The sequence below is a fragment of the Lissotriton helveticus genome, chromosome 4_1 (genome assembly GCF_964261635.1).
Source record: "Lissotriton helveticus chromosome 4_1, aLisHel1.1, whole genome shotgun sequence".
In the NCBI taxonomy this organism is placed as follows: Eukaryota; Metazoa; Chordata; class Amphibia; order Caudata; family Salamandridae; genus Lissotriton; species Lissotriton helveticus.
In genome coordinates, this window is record NC_136063.1 from 475241949 (window position 1) to 475259601 (window position 17653).

A 17653-nucleotide genomic window follows, 5' to 3' on the forward strand; every position below is an offset into this window, starting at 1 on the left:
ACCAATCCTCATTCAGACTGCCTATTTGTGAAGATCTTCTGTCGCAGCAGCAGGGCACGGTCCTCCACCCGAACCTGTCCAGCCTTCACCTCCTTGCGTTGAGGTTGAGCGATGACATTTGACAGCTTTCGACCTTCCTCCCAAAGTCTGTAAAGTTATCTTGGTAGCCAGGTGTCTCTCCACCAAAATGGTATACGCCTGTGGATGGAACAAATTTGTGGCATGGTTCATAGCAAAGGCTGTGGATCCCCTTCATGCCCCTCTTTCAGAGGTTCTCCTCTTCATTCTTTGCTGTGCCCAGAAGGGCTCTGCTCTGGGAACTCTTAAAGGCTATCTTTCGGCCATTTCGGACTTTCTTTGCTTTCCTGATCAGACTTCTCTTTTTAAGTCCCCTTATTGTAAATAGATTTCTTGAGGGCATTACTCACCTTTTTCCTCCTATTACTTTCTTAATGCCCCTGTGGGACTTGAATCTTGTCTTGACTTACTTTATGTGTGCTCTTTTCATACCACTACATAATTGTCCTCTCAGACTCTTGACTTTAAAGACTGCTTTTCTGGTTTCCATTACCTCTGCTCGCGGGGTGACTGAGCTTCATGCTCTATCTTCTAAACCTCCTTTCTTTGCTGTCCATCCGGACAAGGTTGTCCTCCGAACTAGACCTTCTTTTCTTCCCAAAGTGGTTCCCTCTTTCAACATAGGACAGACCAAAACTTTGCCCACCTTCTTCCCGCCCCCACATCCTTCCAAGGAGGAGGAGAGACTCCACCATCTGGATCCAAAACGTGCGTTATCATTTTATCTGGATTACACAAAACAATTGTGGGTGGACGATCAACTCTTTGTTGGCTATGTAGGTGTCAAGAAAGGTCGAGTCAGGCAAAAACTAACCATCTCTCGGGTCGTCCTCTCCATTAAAATCTGTTATTCCTTGGCGAAAAAGGAGCCTCCGGTAGGGTTGCGTGCTCATTCCACCCGGGCGACGCCAGCCACTACTGGTTTGGGATGTGGAGTAACCCTCAGTGACATCTGCCAGGCAGCCACATGGGCATCACTGCAGACGTTCACTAAGCATTACTGCCTGGATAGTCAAGTCCGGAGAGATGGCTTCTTTCGCAGTTTAGTTCTCCAGGACTTTCTGGTGTGAACTTGGTTTGCAGACCCACCTCCGTGGTTGGTATTGCTATAACTAATAGTCTCTTTCAGATGAACAAGTTACCTTCGGTAACGATATATCAGTAAGAGACATATATTAGTTATAGATTCCTTACCACCCCACCCATCCTCCCCGGTCTGCGAACTGACTTCTAAAGTAAGGGACTCCCTTTCAGGGCCCTAGTTTTGTGCACCAGTGGTCAGTGTCTTGCATGGCTCTGCGCTTCTGGCGTGGAATGTATTGTAAAAGAACTGACGTCGGCGCACAGGGGCGGTGTCTAAGTAGATACCGCGATGTCATTCTGGCGATCACGACGCCAACGACAAACGCGGAGTCGACCAACGCCATCTACCGACATGCAGGGGTCCTGCTAAGAAAAAATTCTCCGGATCCAGTCGGACGCATGAGGGTAATTCTAAGGTAAGGAATCTATAACTAATATGTTTCGTACAGATATATTGCCGAAGGTAAATAACTTGTTCATATGGTACACCGTTTCTCTTGGCTGTCTTTAATACATCCTTACGTTGGACCCTTGCTGATATTTCATGGTTTCTTCATACTAATTTTGGAAAGTGAACCATTACTCTGGGGTGGGTTTGCTCTTGGGATTACTCAACTTCTTTTAAAGATAATTTAAGCATTCAATGTCAAAGGTGGCTTATTCACGGGAGCATTTCTTTCTGTCACCATCAGTGCACTTGACCCCTCTCCTAAAACAAATCTGCAGGTGCTGTATTTATATTAGTTTCACACAACGTGTGTGGGAGACCCTCTCTGCAGGATATTATTTTGGTTTAATTCTTTGGCTCCCATTTTCCTTTCTACTTCTTCACAAACAACAACTCCAAGGAAAGTGCATTCTTTAAGCAGCCTGATGCCTTGCTCTGCATCTGCTCCCTTGGCATGGAGGAACGGAATGGTCTGGGAAGAGGGAAAGGATTTCCTTTCCGGTTTACCCTAGTAGCGAGGCCAGAAAATACTTCCACGCTGTTTCACTGGCCCCTGTGCAATCGGAACACCCACATTCTCCTCCCATTGAGACTTTCAGAAGGACTGAGGTTTCTGAGCCAGGGTGCCCCTTTTAACACGCTCGGTGGGGTCTATATGGACGACCTCGGCTGTCTTCCATCACGATCTCTCTGCTCTGGCTCCGTGGATTAATCTTTACAACACACCCCCACCTGTCTCATAGTCCCCTGCACTGCGCCCATTCCTTTCCATTTACTTCATCCAGTCATTACCTACCCAGGTGACTTAAGCTTCAGACTTTAAAGTAGCGTAAAAGTAACTAGTGTTTAATCAAGAAAACAATAACAGATTAATTTTGAAAAGCGAATCGCACTATGGTGTGTGACCTGATTGATACTTTAAGACTGGGCCACCCTCTACCCAAGCTCATGCTGACAACCCTCCATGCTTCCTTGGCGCCTCAGGTTGTCATGGACAGGGTTGGTCCAGCTATGTCACTTTAAACATCTAAGCCACTGGGACGCCCATCCAACAAACTACTATCTGTGGTAGAAAAGCTCGAGCACACGTCCAGTCTGTTAAGGGTTTAAATCCAAAGAAAAATAGGGTGCCAACGCGCAAAGCGTCCCACGTCACAGACGCGCACATCCGGCGGATATTGTTAGAATGAGCAGAATAACACGGTTGTCTCGATTTACGTTTTTGATGCGCTGAATCAAGGATGACCGTTTTAATTGTACATGTTACTGCAAGTCATGCAGTGTCGTACAGTTTTTAGGTTTCCTGGAAGGTCTAGCATTGCGTGAGAATCTGTTTCCGAGGTTGCTATGGTGATCCCTATAGCTACTTCCAGGAGCTGCGTACACTCGTGGGATTAGCTAAATGAACACAAAAACCCTTGTTATTAAAAAATGCCTTGGGGCTTAACATATCACAACACGAAATGTTTGTGTTCATTTAATTATGGACTGTTTCCCATTTGGAATGATTTTATTTTCAACTCGGATCATGAGCATAGTTAACTAGTTCATGGTCAGACTGTTTACACATTTCTTGTAAATGTATCTGTGGGTTGCTACAACATTTATTTTGCATAATGTTGTAAACAAGGGTTCAGTGATCACTATTTCTTAGTAATCGAAAGTAGTAGAAATGGTTGGAATCTCCCCATTCAGAAATGTTCACCTGCCTAAGGGGTAAAACGTAAGTAAGTGGCCATCTGCTTACTGAAAAGTAACTTAACATCAGTCATGTTGGTACATTTTGGACAAAATAAATATGATACCGTAATGATGCAGTGAATATATTAAGGCCGTTTCAAGGTTTTGCAACTAGTTATGGATACATAGATAAGGATTATATATAGTATCCTCAAAACGAACTCAATACTTATTCGTTTCTATCTAAAGCCTTTTTACTATTTTTGCGAAGTGGTGCTAGAGGTAAGCTATTGTCTTGGTATTAGAAGATAATGCGGAATGGATCAAGAAGTGTCAGAGCGATCTTTTCATATCCATGCTCTGCCTAAGAATCCTCCTCTTGTATTGTCTGCCTGGCGTGGTGTATGTTAGTGTAAGCTTAGCTTAGTAACTGTTGACGTATACAGGTGGATGCTTTTCCATCTAGGACCCTCATTACAAATGGCCCAATAATTCTGAAGGGCCCGGTAATGGGAGGTATTGGGCTCACTGGAGCTATGAGTTGCTGAAAGCAGCCAAAATCTCAGTGTGAAACATCAGGTTGCAAACAAGTGAGCATGGAAACACGTGTTAATTCCCCGATTTTATAATCCCCATTATTTATTTGCCCCAAGATTACCAGGACACCCGGTAACAGAAATTAAGAGGTGTGGAAATAACGGGGTTTTCTGGGATACTTGTAATGATGGTCTTAGTGCGAGCCACTTGTTCCAGTCAACATTAGCAGATGACAATTTCTTTTTGAGGTCCTTCTATGTGAACGACTATAGTCTTTAGACAGGTTTAAAGCATCATGCACTGCTCACTTCCTTGCTGTGACGCTGCTGATGGTGTTCGGCCTCTGGTTCTTTGTTGGCTGCTTCTGCTGGCTCCAATAATCACCCACCCACTTGAGTAGCTGCAGTATTTCTCCTTCACCTGCTGATCTTGCATGCCACCTCACAGATGAGCTTCTGGGCCGAGGCCTCCTGAGGAATTTGTTGACGGTTTCCACTCCCACTATGTTGAGCCGTGTGTTTGGTGTGCCTGTTTAAAAGTTGTTAGTGTGCTTAGTATGTGAGTTGCAGACTCCATTTCTAATGGAATAGCTAGTGTGTTGCTAGTTCTGGGTAGTGGGTTCAGCCCTTTCTGTCCCTGTGACTCTTCTGTTTTTTTCATTTGGAGGTTACTCTCTCCCTTGTACTGCTCCCATGCAGGATAGTCTCTCCCTCATTCATAGTTTGCGTCAACATATGTCTAACCCAAGGTCAGCCTCTTCCTCATCAGTCTACACTGACGGTCTGCTCTTCAGCGTAATCCTAAAGTCGACCATGTGCTTATCCCGCTTTGCCCACAGTCTCCCATTTCAAGTTTTCCTCTTCACCTATAGAAAGCTGGTTGGGGTCCTTGCACTACCTCCTGCACTGCGCCCTCCTGCTTGTCCACATCCATGCAAAGATTGGCTTCTTCTCACCCACGTGTCTTTGTCTACATAGCCCATTCCCCCTCTGTGGCTGCAGAATTGCATAGTAAAGCCATGCACAACTTCTTTTCCTGTTTGCTTTAGTATACCATTTACTATTGCAGCTGATGCTGTACCACATTCTCAGTCAGTCAGTCAGTCAGTCATTTATTCGATATGCAAGATATCTTATAAGCACAAATACAATACAGCCGTTTACAAATGTACAAAACCATTACATAAAAAGTCAATATTAATCTCTTTTAAAAAAGATAAAAGGCCATAAAATGCCCAGAATAATTTAGCTAAAAAAAGAATTAAACCACTACTGACAGTCTCTTGCAACGAATAAGCCAAAACTGCTTTAAAAATTTTGCTATTCCACATATAATTGGGGGGGATGTGTCCGTCATTAGGATGCGCAAAGCTACTAGATAACTACGTGTACCCATGTTTCGGCAAAGAGGTTTAAGCCAAAAACTCCTGGGCTTTGCATAGTCCGGGCATTCAAACAGGATATGCGTGATGGACTCAATCCTGCTCGGACAACATGCACAGTTGGGAGACATGTGAGCAGCTGATTTCCAGTTTGATACCACAGCCCCAAGCGGGAGCGAGCCAACTCTAAATTAAAAATATAGTGCTCGGTCAAAAGGGAGGGTGATGAGGTCCAAATAAGGCTCAAATGCCACCACATCTTTTACCACTAAAAAAGCAGCAGTGGACTTGCAGTGATTCGGGTTTGTAACTAAATGCTCCGCAGTCCATTTCCAATAAAGACTCTTCACAACCTCTTTTGGTGGGGCTGTGCGAGTTGACCAACAGTCCCCCAGTCCGATTTTCTCCAGAAGCCTTTTAGTGTCTCTCAGCCATCTTATTTTTGCCCAGCCACCCAAACTCATTATTTCTGCCAGTCCATCAGCATATGATTTCAGTTCTTCACCCCTCCAAATTCGTGTCCATAAAAGGAGGGGGCGGAGTTGGGCCTGGTCTTTGATGTTTTTACAGCCTGTGTCCAACAACACAGGTATAGTTGGAGTGCTCAGAGGGATGGCGATAATGGTTTTTAATAGCTTACTTTCCACAGTGGCCAGGGCCTCCAGACGGCAGTGACCCCACAATTCTGCCCCGTACAATGCCGATGTTACTACCTTGGCCTTGTAGATATCAATTACTGGGGTAAGCGATCTCCTAGGTGAAGCCCGGAATTCCCTCAGCAAGGCTCCTCCTACCCTCTTGTGATTAAGAACCATCTTATCGATGTGGGGTGCCCAGGACATTCTATCCGTTATCCGAATTCCAAGATAATCGAATTCGGATACTTTCTCCAAGGCAACAGAATTGAGCATAGGTGGGCGGCCCAGTTTCCTTGGGGGATTTAGGACTAGATATTTAGTTTTGTCCACATTAATTACTAGGCCCTTTGCAGCACAAAAATCCTGGAAGCGGGTTAACAGTTTTTGGAGACCTTGCGGAGTCTTGGAGATCAAAAGCGTGTCGTCCGCAAATAGCAGGGTGGGGATCCGCACTCCTCCGAGACAAGGAGCGTCGGCTGGATCCAGTTGAAGATATTCTACCACCCCGTTCACATATAGTGAAAATAAGGTGGGCGCCAGAACGCAACCCTGTCTCACGCCCCTGGACACCGGTATTTTCTCAGTGAGCTCTCCGCTTTTACCCCAACGGACCTGGGCGAAGGTATGGGCATGGAGGCTGACGAGGAGGGACAGAATGTAAGGGGGCAATCCCAACTCATAAAGCACCCTCCACAATTCTTCCCGGGGGACTAGGTCAAAGGCAGTCTTTAGGTCTATAAAGGCCAGATACAGACTGCCCTTGCCTAGCTCCACCACCTTCCACCCCAGAAGTGCCAACCTAAACACCTGCTCTATTGTCCCCATTCCTGCCCGGAAACCTGCCTGAAAATCCGATAGTATTTTATTCTCCTCCACCCTGTGAAGAATCCTCCCAAGAATGGCTTTGCCTGCTATCTTTTGGGTGGAGTCTATCAGGCTTATGGGGCGGTAGTTCCCCGGGGTTTCTCTACACCCTTTTTTATAAATCGGTACCACCACCGCCCCTTTCCATGATTCTGGCACTGGCCCTCCCCTCATGATGTCGTTAAGGAGAGCTGCAATGACCCTTCCCCACTCTACTGGATATGCCCTCATAAGGTCCCCCGGAAGGCCATCTGGGCCAGCTGCCTTGCGGGGGGCTACCCACCCTATTACTTTTTCAATCTCTAAAGGGGTAAAGAGATCATAGGCGTGCGGTTCAGTTACTAGTGGGGAGTACGCCCTAACATTCAGTTCCCCTTGTGCAGCTGATGCTGTACCACATTCTAATAATAGTATGAATATTCTTTGTGTGAGTAAGCATGCGTCTTTGCTTTTGCTTCTCAATCTGCCTTTGGGGAGGTAGTGAGGGTAATTTTCATGTGTCAGGATCTCAAGGAGGGTACAAATCTCTACATCACCATGATTGCATGATATTGTAGATGAAACGTCTTCTTCCTTTTCATACAGTAGTATCACCGTCATTTTTCATTAGCACCATATCTCTAAATGCTCTTAAACATTCTTTTGGATTTTTCCACTGCATATCCTGTCCTTTGAATTTTTATAGGAAATCTTAAGTTAATTCTAAAAAACGTACCATTGTGTGAAGGCCTTCAAAAATCCCTTCCATCACCTTGTACCGCTCCAAAGGTTTCTCTGCTTTAATTTTTTTAATTTGCAATTAGCTTAACAGAATCATTGATGCTACCTGTATGACAACTCTGAGTTTTCTTAAGTTCCGCTTAATTGTCCACTTTTTCCAATGTTATTTAAGATTCACTTCTTAATATGGAAAGTGGTGTAATCCTCCAACCCTTCTCTCCACTATTACTGATAAAGTCATTAAAAAGGAAGTACCCCTATAGAGTTCTATGTTTACACTGGTTGTTGATTGATTCCCAGGCAATAGGCACACTTAACACATTGCATACTTCATTATTTGTTAGAAAAAATTGTAGTCCTCTGTTTAAAAAAGTGTAGTCCTGAGTTAAACACGTGTTTTCCTTTGTCCAATAGCTTTTACCCTCCAGTGGATGAGCCAAGTATAAATTCAGAAAAGTTTGATTTGTCTGGGCGACAGGAAAGAAGAACCATCTTTAGTGGGAAAACCTTCCTGTTCCTAAATGCAAAACAGGTAACTTATTTTGATTTGTAATGTAGGCTTGGGCAAGGCAACTGATTGTGATTTTTAATGCTGTTTTGGACAATCCAATCAAACTTTATTTTTATTGGTGCAGTTAAATTATATTTATATTTAACTCTCTAAGGTTAATTTCTTTTACATTTAATAATGCAAATGTTTCTGGTTTGTGCATATTTAAACTATTAAGAAATTGGGCTATGGTTGTTGGCAATTGATCCTGTGTCAGATGAGGAGGGAGGGTGGTGGCTCCTGTGCCGGACGTCCAATGGTGAAAGCCGGGCCCTCTCCCTATCGCTTACTGATGAGGGAAGGGAACAGGAGAGGGCAAGAGCTGGAGAAACGCTGTGCAACAAGTGAGCGTAGATAGCGGCAGTTTTATCTCAGAAGGACCCGCATCTTCCACACGGGTTACTGTAAAATGCAAGAAGTGGCCCAAACAGAAGGGTGGTTAAGCTGTGAAGTTTAAGACCTCGTTTATGAGTGCAAGGAGACTGGAACAAGTGGTCCTTTGCCAGGACAAAGCACCTGAAGACAGTGGCTGGTAGGATTGATGAGGGTTGAAAGGGGACGGGGGTGGGGGGGGGTGGGGGGCAGAGGGTGCATTAGAAGTGTTTTGAGAGAGTTATTTCAAGTAAATAACATAGAGGAGTGGGGCTATCCCGCCTGTAATTAATCTGCAGATATAGAACTTTCAGGCAAGGGGGCAAAGGATGCTATCTCCTAGCTGACCTGGTGAGGAGACATTAAAGTAATTTGCTAACAAGGAAATACAGGTTTTAAACTGGCTGCTGTGTAAATATAAACTGTTAAATCTGGTCGTAAAATTGTAAAGCAATTATTGATAGCTGGGCTATTAACCTGCATTAATCCTGCATTAATGTATCACGCCCGCTTCGTGGGTGTAACATCTTGAGCATTGAAGTCACATTCTCGCCATAACTCTCATAGGAAAGAGGTTGATACAAAAACATATATTGCCCAATTACACTTCAGACCTCACTATCACAAGGGCACATCGGTTCCAGCATATGTGAACAGCTCACGATTAAAACATTCACTAACAGTTTTAATAAATTCCACTGACTACCGAAAAAAGTACAGATAATCTCTAAAGCAATAATATAGAGGTCGTTTGGCTCCCCGGGCAGTTTTCTTTCAAAGTATTTTCAGATATGACTGGAAAGCGTCGAAGAGACAAAATGGTTTATGGCATTTATTGGACCCTCTTAGATTGGCATGAGTACAGGCATCACTAATTCAGCTATTCAAATTTAAAACTCTGCATAAGGGCAGATTTAAGATCTTTAGTTCTGGTGAACAGGCACAAGCCTTGATGAACTCGTTACCAGTGCCGGTCCTAGGCCTTCTGAGGCCCCGGGCGAAAGGGAAGATGTGAGGCAACTTCAAGTGACATCACAGAAAGTGACTTTGCAGGACTTTTGATCTTAGTTATTTGGCATCAGTGAAGCAAACTAATGTGGATATCAGTAACATGGACAAAAAGTAGAGGGAATGGAAAACAGGTGAGCAAATATCCATGAGTGTAACACTTGCCGTCTCCTTGAATGATTAGTTGGACATGCCCCCAAATTCCAAAGGAACCAGCGGGTCAAGAAAACAGCAGTATACATTTCACAGCCGAATGTACTGTAGAAAAACACACCTCACACCATAACCCCCAAACTAAAGCTCCTAGGCTCACTAGGTTAGTATGAAACTATCAGCCACTTCCTCCCCATCAAACAAAAAATGATTGATATCGTTAGATAAAAAACAAAAGTACAATCAACAGCTGCAGGCCCACCATTGCTTGAGACTCATCCAGGACCCATGGACACTGAGGTCCAGGAGTAACTCTGTTTCGATCATGGCTCTGCATGCAGCACAGAACTGACCAGTAGCATGTAGAAGGTTTCATCCATATCTAAGACTACATGAACTCAGGGAAGCTCTGATCCTTGGCTTAGTTCTGAGCATGATGAACATCACACTTCATAAGGAAAGGTTTCCGACAGATCACAAGCCGTGATCTGAGGCAAAAGGCTGGCATGTGTATTGCTTTTCGAGGATGTGATGAAGGCCAGTGTGAGGAAGGAGAGGGAGCTGGCGCAGGAGCTACCTCACATGCAGTGGGCCTGAAGCATGAGGATGTGAGCAGTTTGTCAAACTGACATGAGGGTGAGAGCTGCCACATAATCAAGTATTAAAACAAGGTAACTCTTGGGGGCAAATGCATCACAGTGATCTCAAAGGCTGGCCCGCTGCAGCCTGAATCAGCAAACCCGGCCAATCTGTCCTAAAGAACTAGCTGATATTGCTCAGAAAAGATTAAGTACTCTGCAGAGTGGTGTAGGGCAATACTAACTGAATTGAAGGATATACAAACCTTTCAAGATTTTTCTAGAACCCCAGAAGGTGTGTCATGTGTTCAATCAACCGTATTTTAATTGCATTTATCTAGTAGATCCCGGTCCCGGAAAAGGCACCGAAGAACATTACTGGCTGACTAGCATGCTACAGCACTGGGGAACGCTTGCTTGAAAGAGTCTTAAAAGGCAATATGACTATGGGAGAAGTGATTTGGTATTTTGTGCGAGAGACGGCCAGAGTGGTGCTCTCATCTTGCCTTCGGTCGCTCCACCTAGGTGGGTGAGGGTGATAGCAGGAGGAAGAATGATTGGTTTCATCACACTCTGAGGTAAATTAAAACCTAAGCGTTTACTATACAGAGCTGTTCCTTCCTCTCCCTGCCTCCCAATTCTACATATGCTTACACAAAGGAGGAAAGGCCCGGTGCCCCATAAATCCACAGCCCGTCAGAGCTGCTCTATGCATGCCGGAGATTTACACATTGTTCTCAGCATCGATCTTTTGACATTTTAACTAAGTATAATAATATATAATACGATTGAACTGAAGCAGGTCTCTTACCTTAACGTAGACTCAACAACGACGGACTCAACGAGGAGGACTAGGCCGGGGCCCCACAACGACGTCTGACTCCTGCCTGCAGCCCTGCCCACGTGGCCCGCCGCCCGATCCGAGTAGTGACTGACTGCCAGGTCACGTATGGCGTGTGAGCATGCTGAGTGCGTCACACTGTGCGGGGGTTGGCCATAAAATCATGTCCAGGGCCGTCATTGGTAGCGCTTTCATGCGCTACCAGATTGACGGCCCTGGGACCCACTGTCACCTGCATGAGGATTCAAGGCCGGAGTCACGTCACCACCAGGGCACGCACGCACGACGCACCACCACCACCAAGCTAGGTGGTGGGGGGTGCATGCAGGCATCACGGTCAGGTTTGCATGCGTGCGCAGACAGTGTTGTTCCCTCCTTCCCTGACTTAGTTAGTTACTGCTGCCTGCGGGCCTGCGGCCCGGCCCCTGCGCGAGTGCTGTGCTCACTGCGCAGCGCTTTTCCAAATTACCCCCATCATTTATTTATTCCCGCAACTGCGGGGCCGGCGGCGGGGCCCCCCTGAGCGCGAGGCCCTTGGCAGCTGCCCATACCGCCCATGGCTAGGACCGGCCCTGCTCGTTACAGAGACCCTTAGTTGGTTTAGGATCCCGGAGAACAAATACTATCATGCTCTCTGCAGGTTAAATGGATGTGAATGGCAGAATTCCCTACATTTGTAATATACTGTTTTTTTTTCTTCTTCAGTCAATGGGCATACCCCACCCCTGTTGAAAGCTCCCTGGGGCTAATTGTAGCACCCATTTTAGGAGACGAGTCTTTGACCCCATAGTTGGACAGGCCGGCTTTCTCCCTTTGGAGGGTCGAAGAACAGATGGGTTGGAAGGGCATATTGGGAGAAGAGTTTGGATGTTTGTGGGTGGTGGGACAATTGCATTTGTAAAAAGTAGGAGAAACCTCAGTCCACAAAGTGTTGCGCTGTACAAAGAACAATACTCCATGGAAATTGATCTGTATCTGTATTCATGCTTTCTTGAGAGAAGATTAAGAAGACTGAGCTACTTTTAAGCACTAGTCAATTTATATGCATTGCAGTGTTTTTCATGGTACTGTATTTCAAAGTATGCACTATTTGTCTATGTTTATATGTATGTATAATGCCTATGTACATATATATATATATATATATATATTTATATGCGTTGCCTGCGGGGTGCGTGAGGATCGTGACCAGCAAGTCTGGGACGCCACAGGGTGTACGAGTAGGCAAATCACTGCTTTTGCACTCCCTACGTGGAAACACAAAACCCAGCATGGATTGTCAGGCAGGAACAGCGCACTCAGCAGCCGAGGAGGAAGGGCCAGTGGACTCGGATGCATTCTTTGAGTGGGATGGGATGTTATATTCAGCGGTGAGCAAGCACCGGTGTCCGGGACCACCTTTCGTTCAGGAACAACACGCATGGCTTGCAGTGAAAAATGGACTGTGTATTTAAAAATACTGCGTGTCGCCCCCCCGAATGGTGAAAAATGCGCACGTGTGTATTTGTCGTTTGGGGAGAAAGGAAGCAGTATTTTTCTGCGGGAAGGTGACCAGGGTAGAACTGAACTTCGTTGTTTCCTGCATCGCCTGCGGGGTGCGTGAGGATCGTGGCCAGCAAGTCTGGGACGCCACAGGGTGTACGAGTAGGCAAATCACTGCATTTGCACTCGCTACGTGGAAACACAAAACCCAGCATGGATTGTGAGGCAGGAACAGCGCACTCAGCAGCCGAGGAGGAAGGGCCAGTGCTGTACTCCAATGGGAGAAGACCAATCAAGATTTAAACTGGCCCCCAGGTGCAACATCACTGCTGAGGAGAATCGGGCACTGAAGAAAGCCTAAAGGCTGAAACACGTCTGCCCTGTCCAGCGTTTCCTGGATTCATCAAATTCCCTCTTATGTGCTTTGTATGGACAAAGTAACTCCTTTGTCTGCACTTTAAAATTGGCAATAAACATCACCTCTTGTCACCGAGTGGACTCGGACCCATTCTTTAGGTGGGATTGCATGATATATATATATATATATATATATATATATCGCAGCAGCAAAACTCTTTGGTACAAAGACACAGCACTCCTCCTGGAATTTTAATTACTATTTATTGACCTGTTTTCTTCTTCCACCTACGCGTTTCGAACACTAAGGTTCCTGGTCACGGTAGTAAACATAAGTCCATTGTCTGTTTCACTTATTTATACAGAGTCACCATATTTGCCTTTAATGATGCATTATGGGCTTTGTAGTATGGTTAACATAAATCTAGCTATATCATAGCTTATCCATGTCTCGCACCACTATTAGGAACCGGAGGTTACTTTACCTCTATTAGGGTCATTGTTGATTACCAAATTGGCGCAACATTTTAAACTGAGAAGATTACTCACCTTTAGGGAGCTAAGTGTCCCATGATGCAATATATGGACAATTAAGTAAGTTACGCCCAATGGGGACAGTGTGCATCAATAAAAAAGGAACAATGTGTAAAAGGTGAGCCATTGATGTCTGTTGCTGTGAGCCCAAGATGAAGAGGCGCCAATGCCTTGAAACGCGTCGGCATATCACAGGCAAAGAAATATGCAAATGGGAAGCAGGATGCGAGCTGCAAGCGAGGCGAGTGATTTCAGTGAAGCGCTGTTGTGTGCCCTTTCATGATCCAGGGCGTTTGGTGAATAATATATATATATATATATATTGTTGGACTTGGCCTTTTCCCCCCAAAATTTTTCGCTTTTGACCCCCTTATCTGGATTGTCTCCCCCATGGGATTAAACCTGTATAGGCCATGAGTGGTGTGAGACACCTTGTGAAAATGTAATTACCTGACATAATGTGAGCACTTGTAAAATCCCCCATTTTAAAACTGCACCCCCATTTTTAAACTGCACCTGACTGAAATGTATTGCTTTTAAAATGGATGCCATGGCCATGGGTTTTGCCACTAGACTGACATAGGTCAGCGGTCTAGATAATATTACCCAGCTACCCCTAGCTTTTGGAGGGAAAGCCTGGCACCCAGGGTGCTCACCCCCTCCCCTAGAACCAGTTTAGGCTAGATGTGCCAACATTCTAGAAGGTCCTGGCACTGCCTGGGAGGAGGGTATAAAGAGGGTGAAGTGTCACCAGAGAGTCAGTCAGCGCTGGGACAAGGAAGGGAGGGGGACCTGCTGTGAGGTGCTACCGCCACATGGGCCTGTGAGCTGGGCCCTGTACCCCTAAACTCCCCCCTCTGCTGTCCCCTGGGCCCCTGACAAGGGAGGGCCCCAACCCAGGTCACTGACGCTGTTTGGACCGGGTACCACGCCAGCACTGCGTGAGGAAGCGCCCAGGAGGTGAGGAGTGTGCCCCTGAGGCGGATTGCGGGACTGTTTACCCCCCTGTGAGGTGTGCTGCCAAGTGCTGTAAACTGCAGTATCGCCCCCTAAGCGCTGGGTGTCCAAAGACTGTTGCTGCCTGTGGAGCTGCCCGGGGAGGATTGTGCCCCAAGGGACTGTGCCCTGTGATTGGTGTGGCCCTCGAAGTGCTGTCGGCCCTGAGGACTGTGTGGGCTGAGGGAGGAGCTGTCCTTTGAGAAGAGCGCCCCTTTTTCTGTGAAGAGCGACATATAAATAATTAAATAGAAGGGAGCCTACCCCTTATCGCAGCCCGGGCGCTGAGGAAGCTGTGAGGAGAATCGCGCTGTGTGGCCTGAGGAGACTGTGAGGGGACTTGAGCTGGAGGAGCCTACCCTCGTTTTGGCGCGCTGTCCGCCATTTAATTAATTAATTAAAAAGGGAGCCTACCCCTTGTGCCGCCGATTTCACCGCCGCAGCCCGGCGCTGCGAGGAGGCCTTTCCCCGCGGTGTGGCGCATCGTTGCAGCGACCCCCGGTGTCAGGAGGGGGCCGCCGAAGTGGAGAGAGGTCCGCGCTAGGCCCGGAGGCCGCTGACTCCTGCCTCACGTGACGGGGGCCTGACCGCGTCATCGGCCCGCCCCCGCCGCGCACTGATTGGCTGCCGACCGGACAGTCAGAGAAGAGAAGCCGAGTCTTAGCCCCGGGTCCCCGTGAGGTAGGAGGGGGACCCGGGTGAAGTGCAGTGTGGAGCCCCCGTGGTTGTAAGGGGGGCCCCGTGGGAGCGACCGGAGCGGGAGCTTACCCCGCCGGTCTGTGCCTGTGAACTGGGGCCGGGGCACGCTGTCGGTGCCTGCCCGCCACCGGACCCGAGGAGAATGGAGACGGCTGCCTGAAGCCGCCGGTGAAGGCGGAGACGGCGTCCCTGTGAGCTGCTAGCTGGGCAGCCTGGAAAAGCGGTCTGGCAGCGTTGTGAGGCTCCCGGGAGGTCGAGGGAGCCCGTGTGAGGTGGAAAGAACGTCCCACGAAGCCAGTCCTGTGCGGCAGAGGCCTCGAGGCACATTGCCGGTGCCTGCCTCCACCGCCAAGGAGACCCCAGAGGAGCCGGAGCCCCTCCCTCCACCGCAGGTCTACCGGTGAGTGGGGATTCAGCCGCATCGTGGGTTGGGGGTGTGTCGGGGCATATGATCGGTGCCCGCCCCAGGACCAGACTAACTTCCCAGGTGCCTCGTCTGGCAGCGGGCACCTGCAACGTTGGGCCCCAGCGGATTCAGTGGCCCCATTAGACTGTGCCAGTTGTGGGGGGGCCCATAATTAAGCCATAGGGTCCCCCTAGGAATGATCGTGGCCTGCCTGAGTCACAGCCACAACTTACATTAATGCTGGGTGCTTAAGTTACTGCGCCCCTGCCCAGGTTTGGAGCTACTGTTATATACTGCCTAATGCCCGTGTGAGGTGCGCAATGTGATGTTGCCGGAGCTATAGGGATATGTGCATTCTGGATTGAGGGGTTGCCTGTCCCTTGATTTAGGCCTACTCCGCCTGATGTTGGTACCCCCTAGGGTTAGTATAGAGGAAACCTTGTTGTATTAAGGTGCTGTAGTAACCTGCCCTGCAGATCTTGCGAAGGCGGCCTGAGGGACCTATGGTTATGCCTGCATGCTAGTAGATGTTGGGAGGCTATGAGGGCTTCCCTTACAAGGGGTTATGTATGAGGAGATGTTCCAGGCCCTGGGTTAGGTACCAGGTTGATGGGCCAGACAGGCTGATTCATTACAGGTGCTCCTGTCTGTTATTAAATGTGATGGTATGCCACGATGTCTTTTCTTACAGGGGTTATGCAGGATGCTGTCTGCTGTAATTACAGCCGCTACCAAGGATGAAGGCCTGAGTTGGCCCTGCCTGACGCATAGTTCCCTAGGTGGAGGGGGGAAGAAACCTGATGTCTTATTACAGGTGTTCCTGCCTAATGTTAATGCCAGGTGATTCCTATTCTTTTTGCAGGAGTCGCCAATGCCAGCTATTTTGGGTTCTTATCCCTAATGTTTGATTGCATGTTTAATGGGCGAATACGCCAAGTGCATTTTTCCCTTATATAGGTGTCACTGATGTTACGTGCCAAATGCTAACCTGTTTATATTTCAGCTAGACACTATGGACTATGGACTAAACCCTTTTTGTCCCATGTAAATAATCCCCCACTGAAATACTTGGCTCTGGTGCCAGTTGGCGCCATGTTATGATGACACTGTTAATGCATTTTTGCCTTGCAGGTTGGAGATACTAAACTGCTTAATTTTCCAACTCAGATTGGTGTCCTGCCTCTTTTGTGGTGTGCCTGGTGTGTTGACTGAGGGTACTGCGTGAGTGCTTCACATGTCCTCGAAGTTTGGCCTGCCCGCTTGATGCCATGCTACCCCCTTTGAGACTTGGGCAACCCCCAATTCCAACATTTGGTGGCAGCGGTGGGATAGGACTTGTGTTTACGCAGTACCACAGCGGCCACGGGTTACACTGCAAATAGAGCGTTGGATGTAATCCGAGCCTTGTTGTGGGGATTATTGCTGTTTGGCTGAATATTGTTTTTTGATTGCTTCCTCCTGAAGAGTATTCTGAATTGTCCCCTTGTTCCACTGGGAGGGTGTGTCCCGTGTGTACCTCGCCACGATGGGGTTGATTTACCAGGAAGTGGAACTGATGGAGTACACCGAACAGGAGGTGATAGACTTCCTCCTGGAGAGAGGGATACCCCCAGTAGGGAACATTAGGAGGAATTTGTTTCTCTATGAGGCCCTCAAGAGGGGAGAGCCCTTGGAGATTAATGGGGACTTGTCTGACTACCCCCCCCCCCGAAGTTTTGAAGGGTCAGTGGGTTAGAGACCAGAGAGAGGGCTCCCCATCCAGAACCCTGGGAGGTAATTGCTCCGATGAGGAGGAGGAAGAGTCTAGCAGGGCAGAGACGCCAGTAGCTGTGGAGGACACCGGAGATAGGGAGTCTCGCACTGGGTCCAGTCCCGGGGGCACTGCCCCATCCCTTTCCCTGTCCCCAGAAGAGTGGGTAGATAGGAGAGAAGAGAGGGAGTATCAGCTGGCGCTGGCAAAGCTCAGGCATGCCGAGGGCTTAGCGCAGCTGAGGGTAGAAGAGCAGCGACTAGAGACTGAAAAAGTCCTAGCGCTGGAGAGGATGGCGGAGGCGGAGAGGGCCTTCGCCAGAGAGAGATCAGCTCAGGTGGGTAGGTTGTCCCCTGAGAGTGGTTTTAGGAGTCTGGATTCACCGAAGAGGGTGGGATCCAGTGGTGGCAGTGAGTGTAGGTCCAGTGTAAGGAGTCCCACTCCCGAAGCCCAAGAGACTGTGCCTGATTCCCCGGAAGAGGAGGACAGGTTAGTGTT

General features: G+C 47.8%; 1 protein-coding gene across 1 annotated transcript in view; it reads left to right on the plus strand.

Annotated features, from left to right (window-relative positions):
* The window catches only part of NBN (nibrin), a 429498-nt gene that overhangs the window by 163531 nt on the left and 248314 nt on the right, over positions 1-17653 (plus strand). The window contains exon 6 of the mRNA XM_078687062.1: positions 7844-7961. Coding sequence (XP_078543188.1) covers positions 7844-7961 — 118 coding nt within the window. The remainder of the gene's footprint in view (positions 1-7843; positions 7962-17653) is intronic.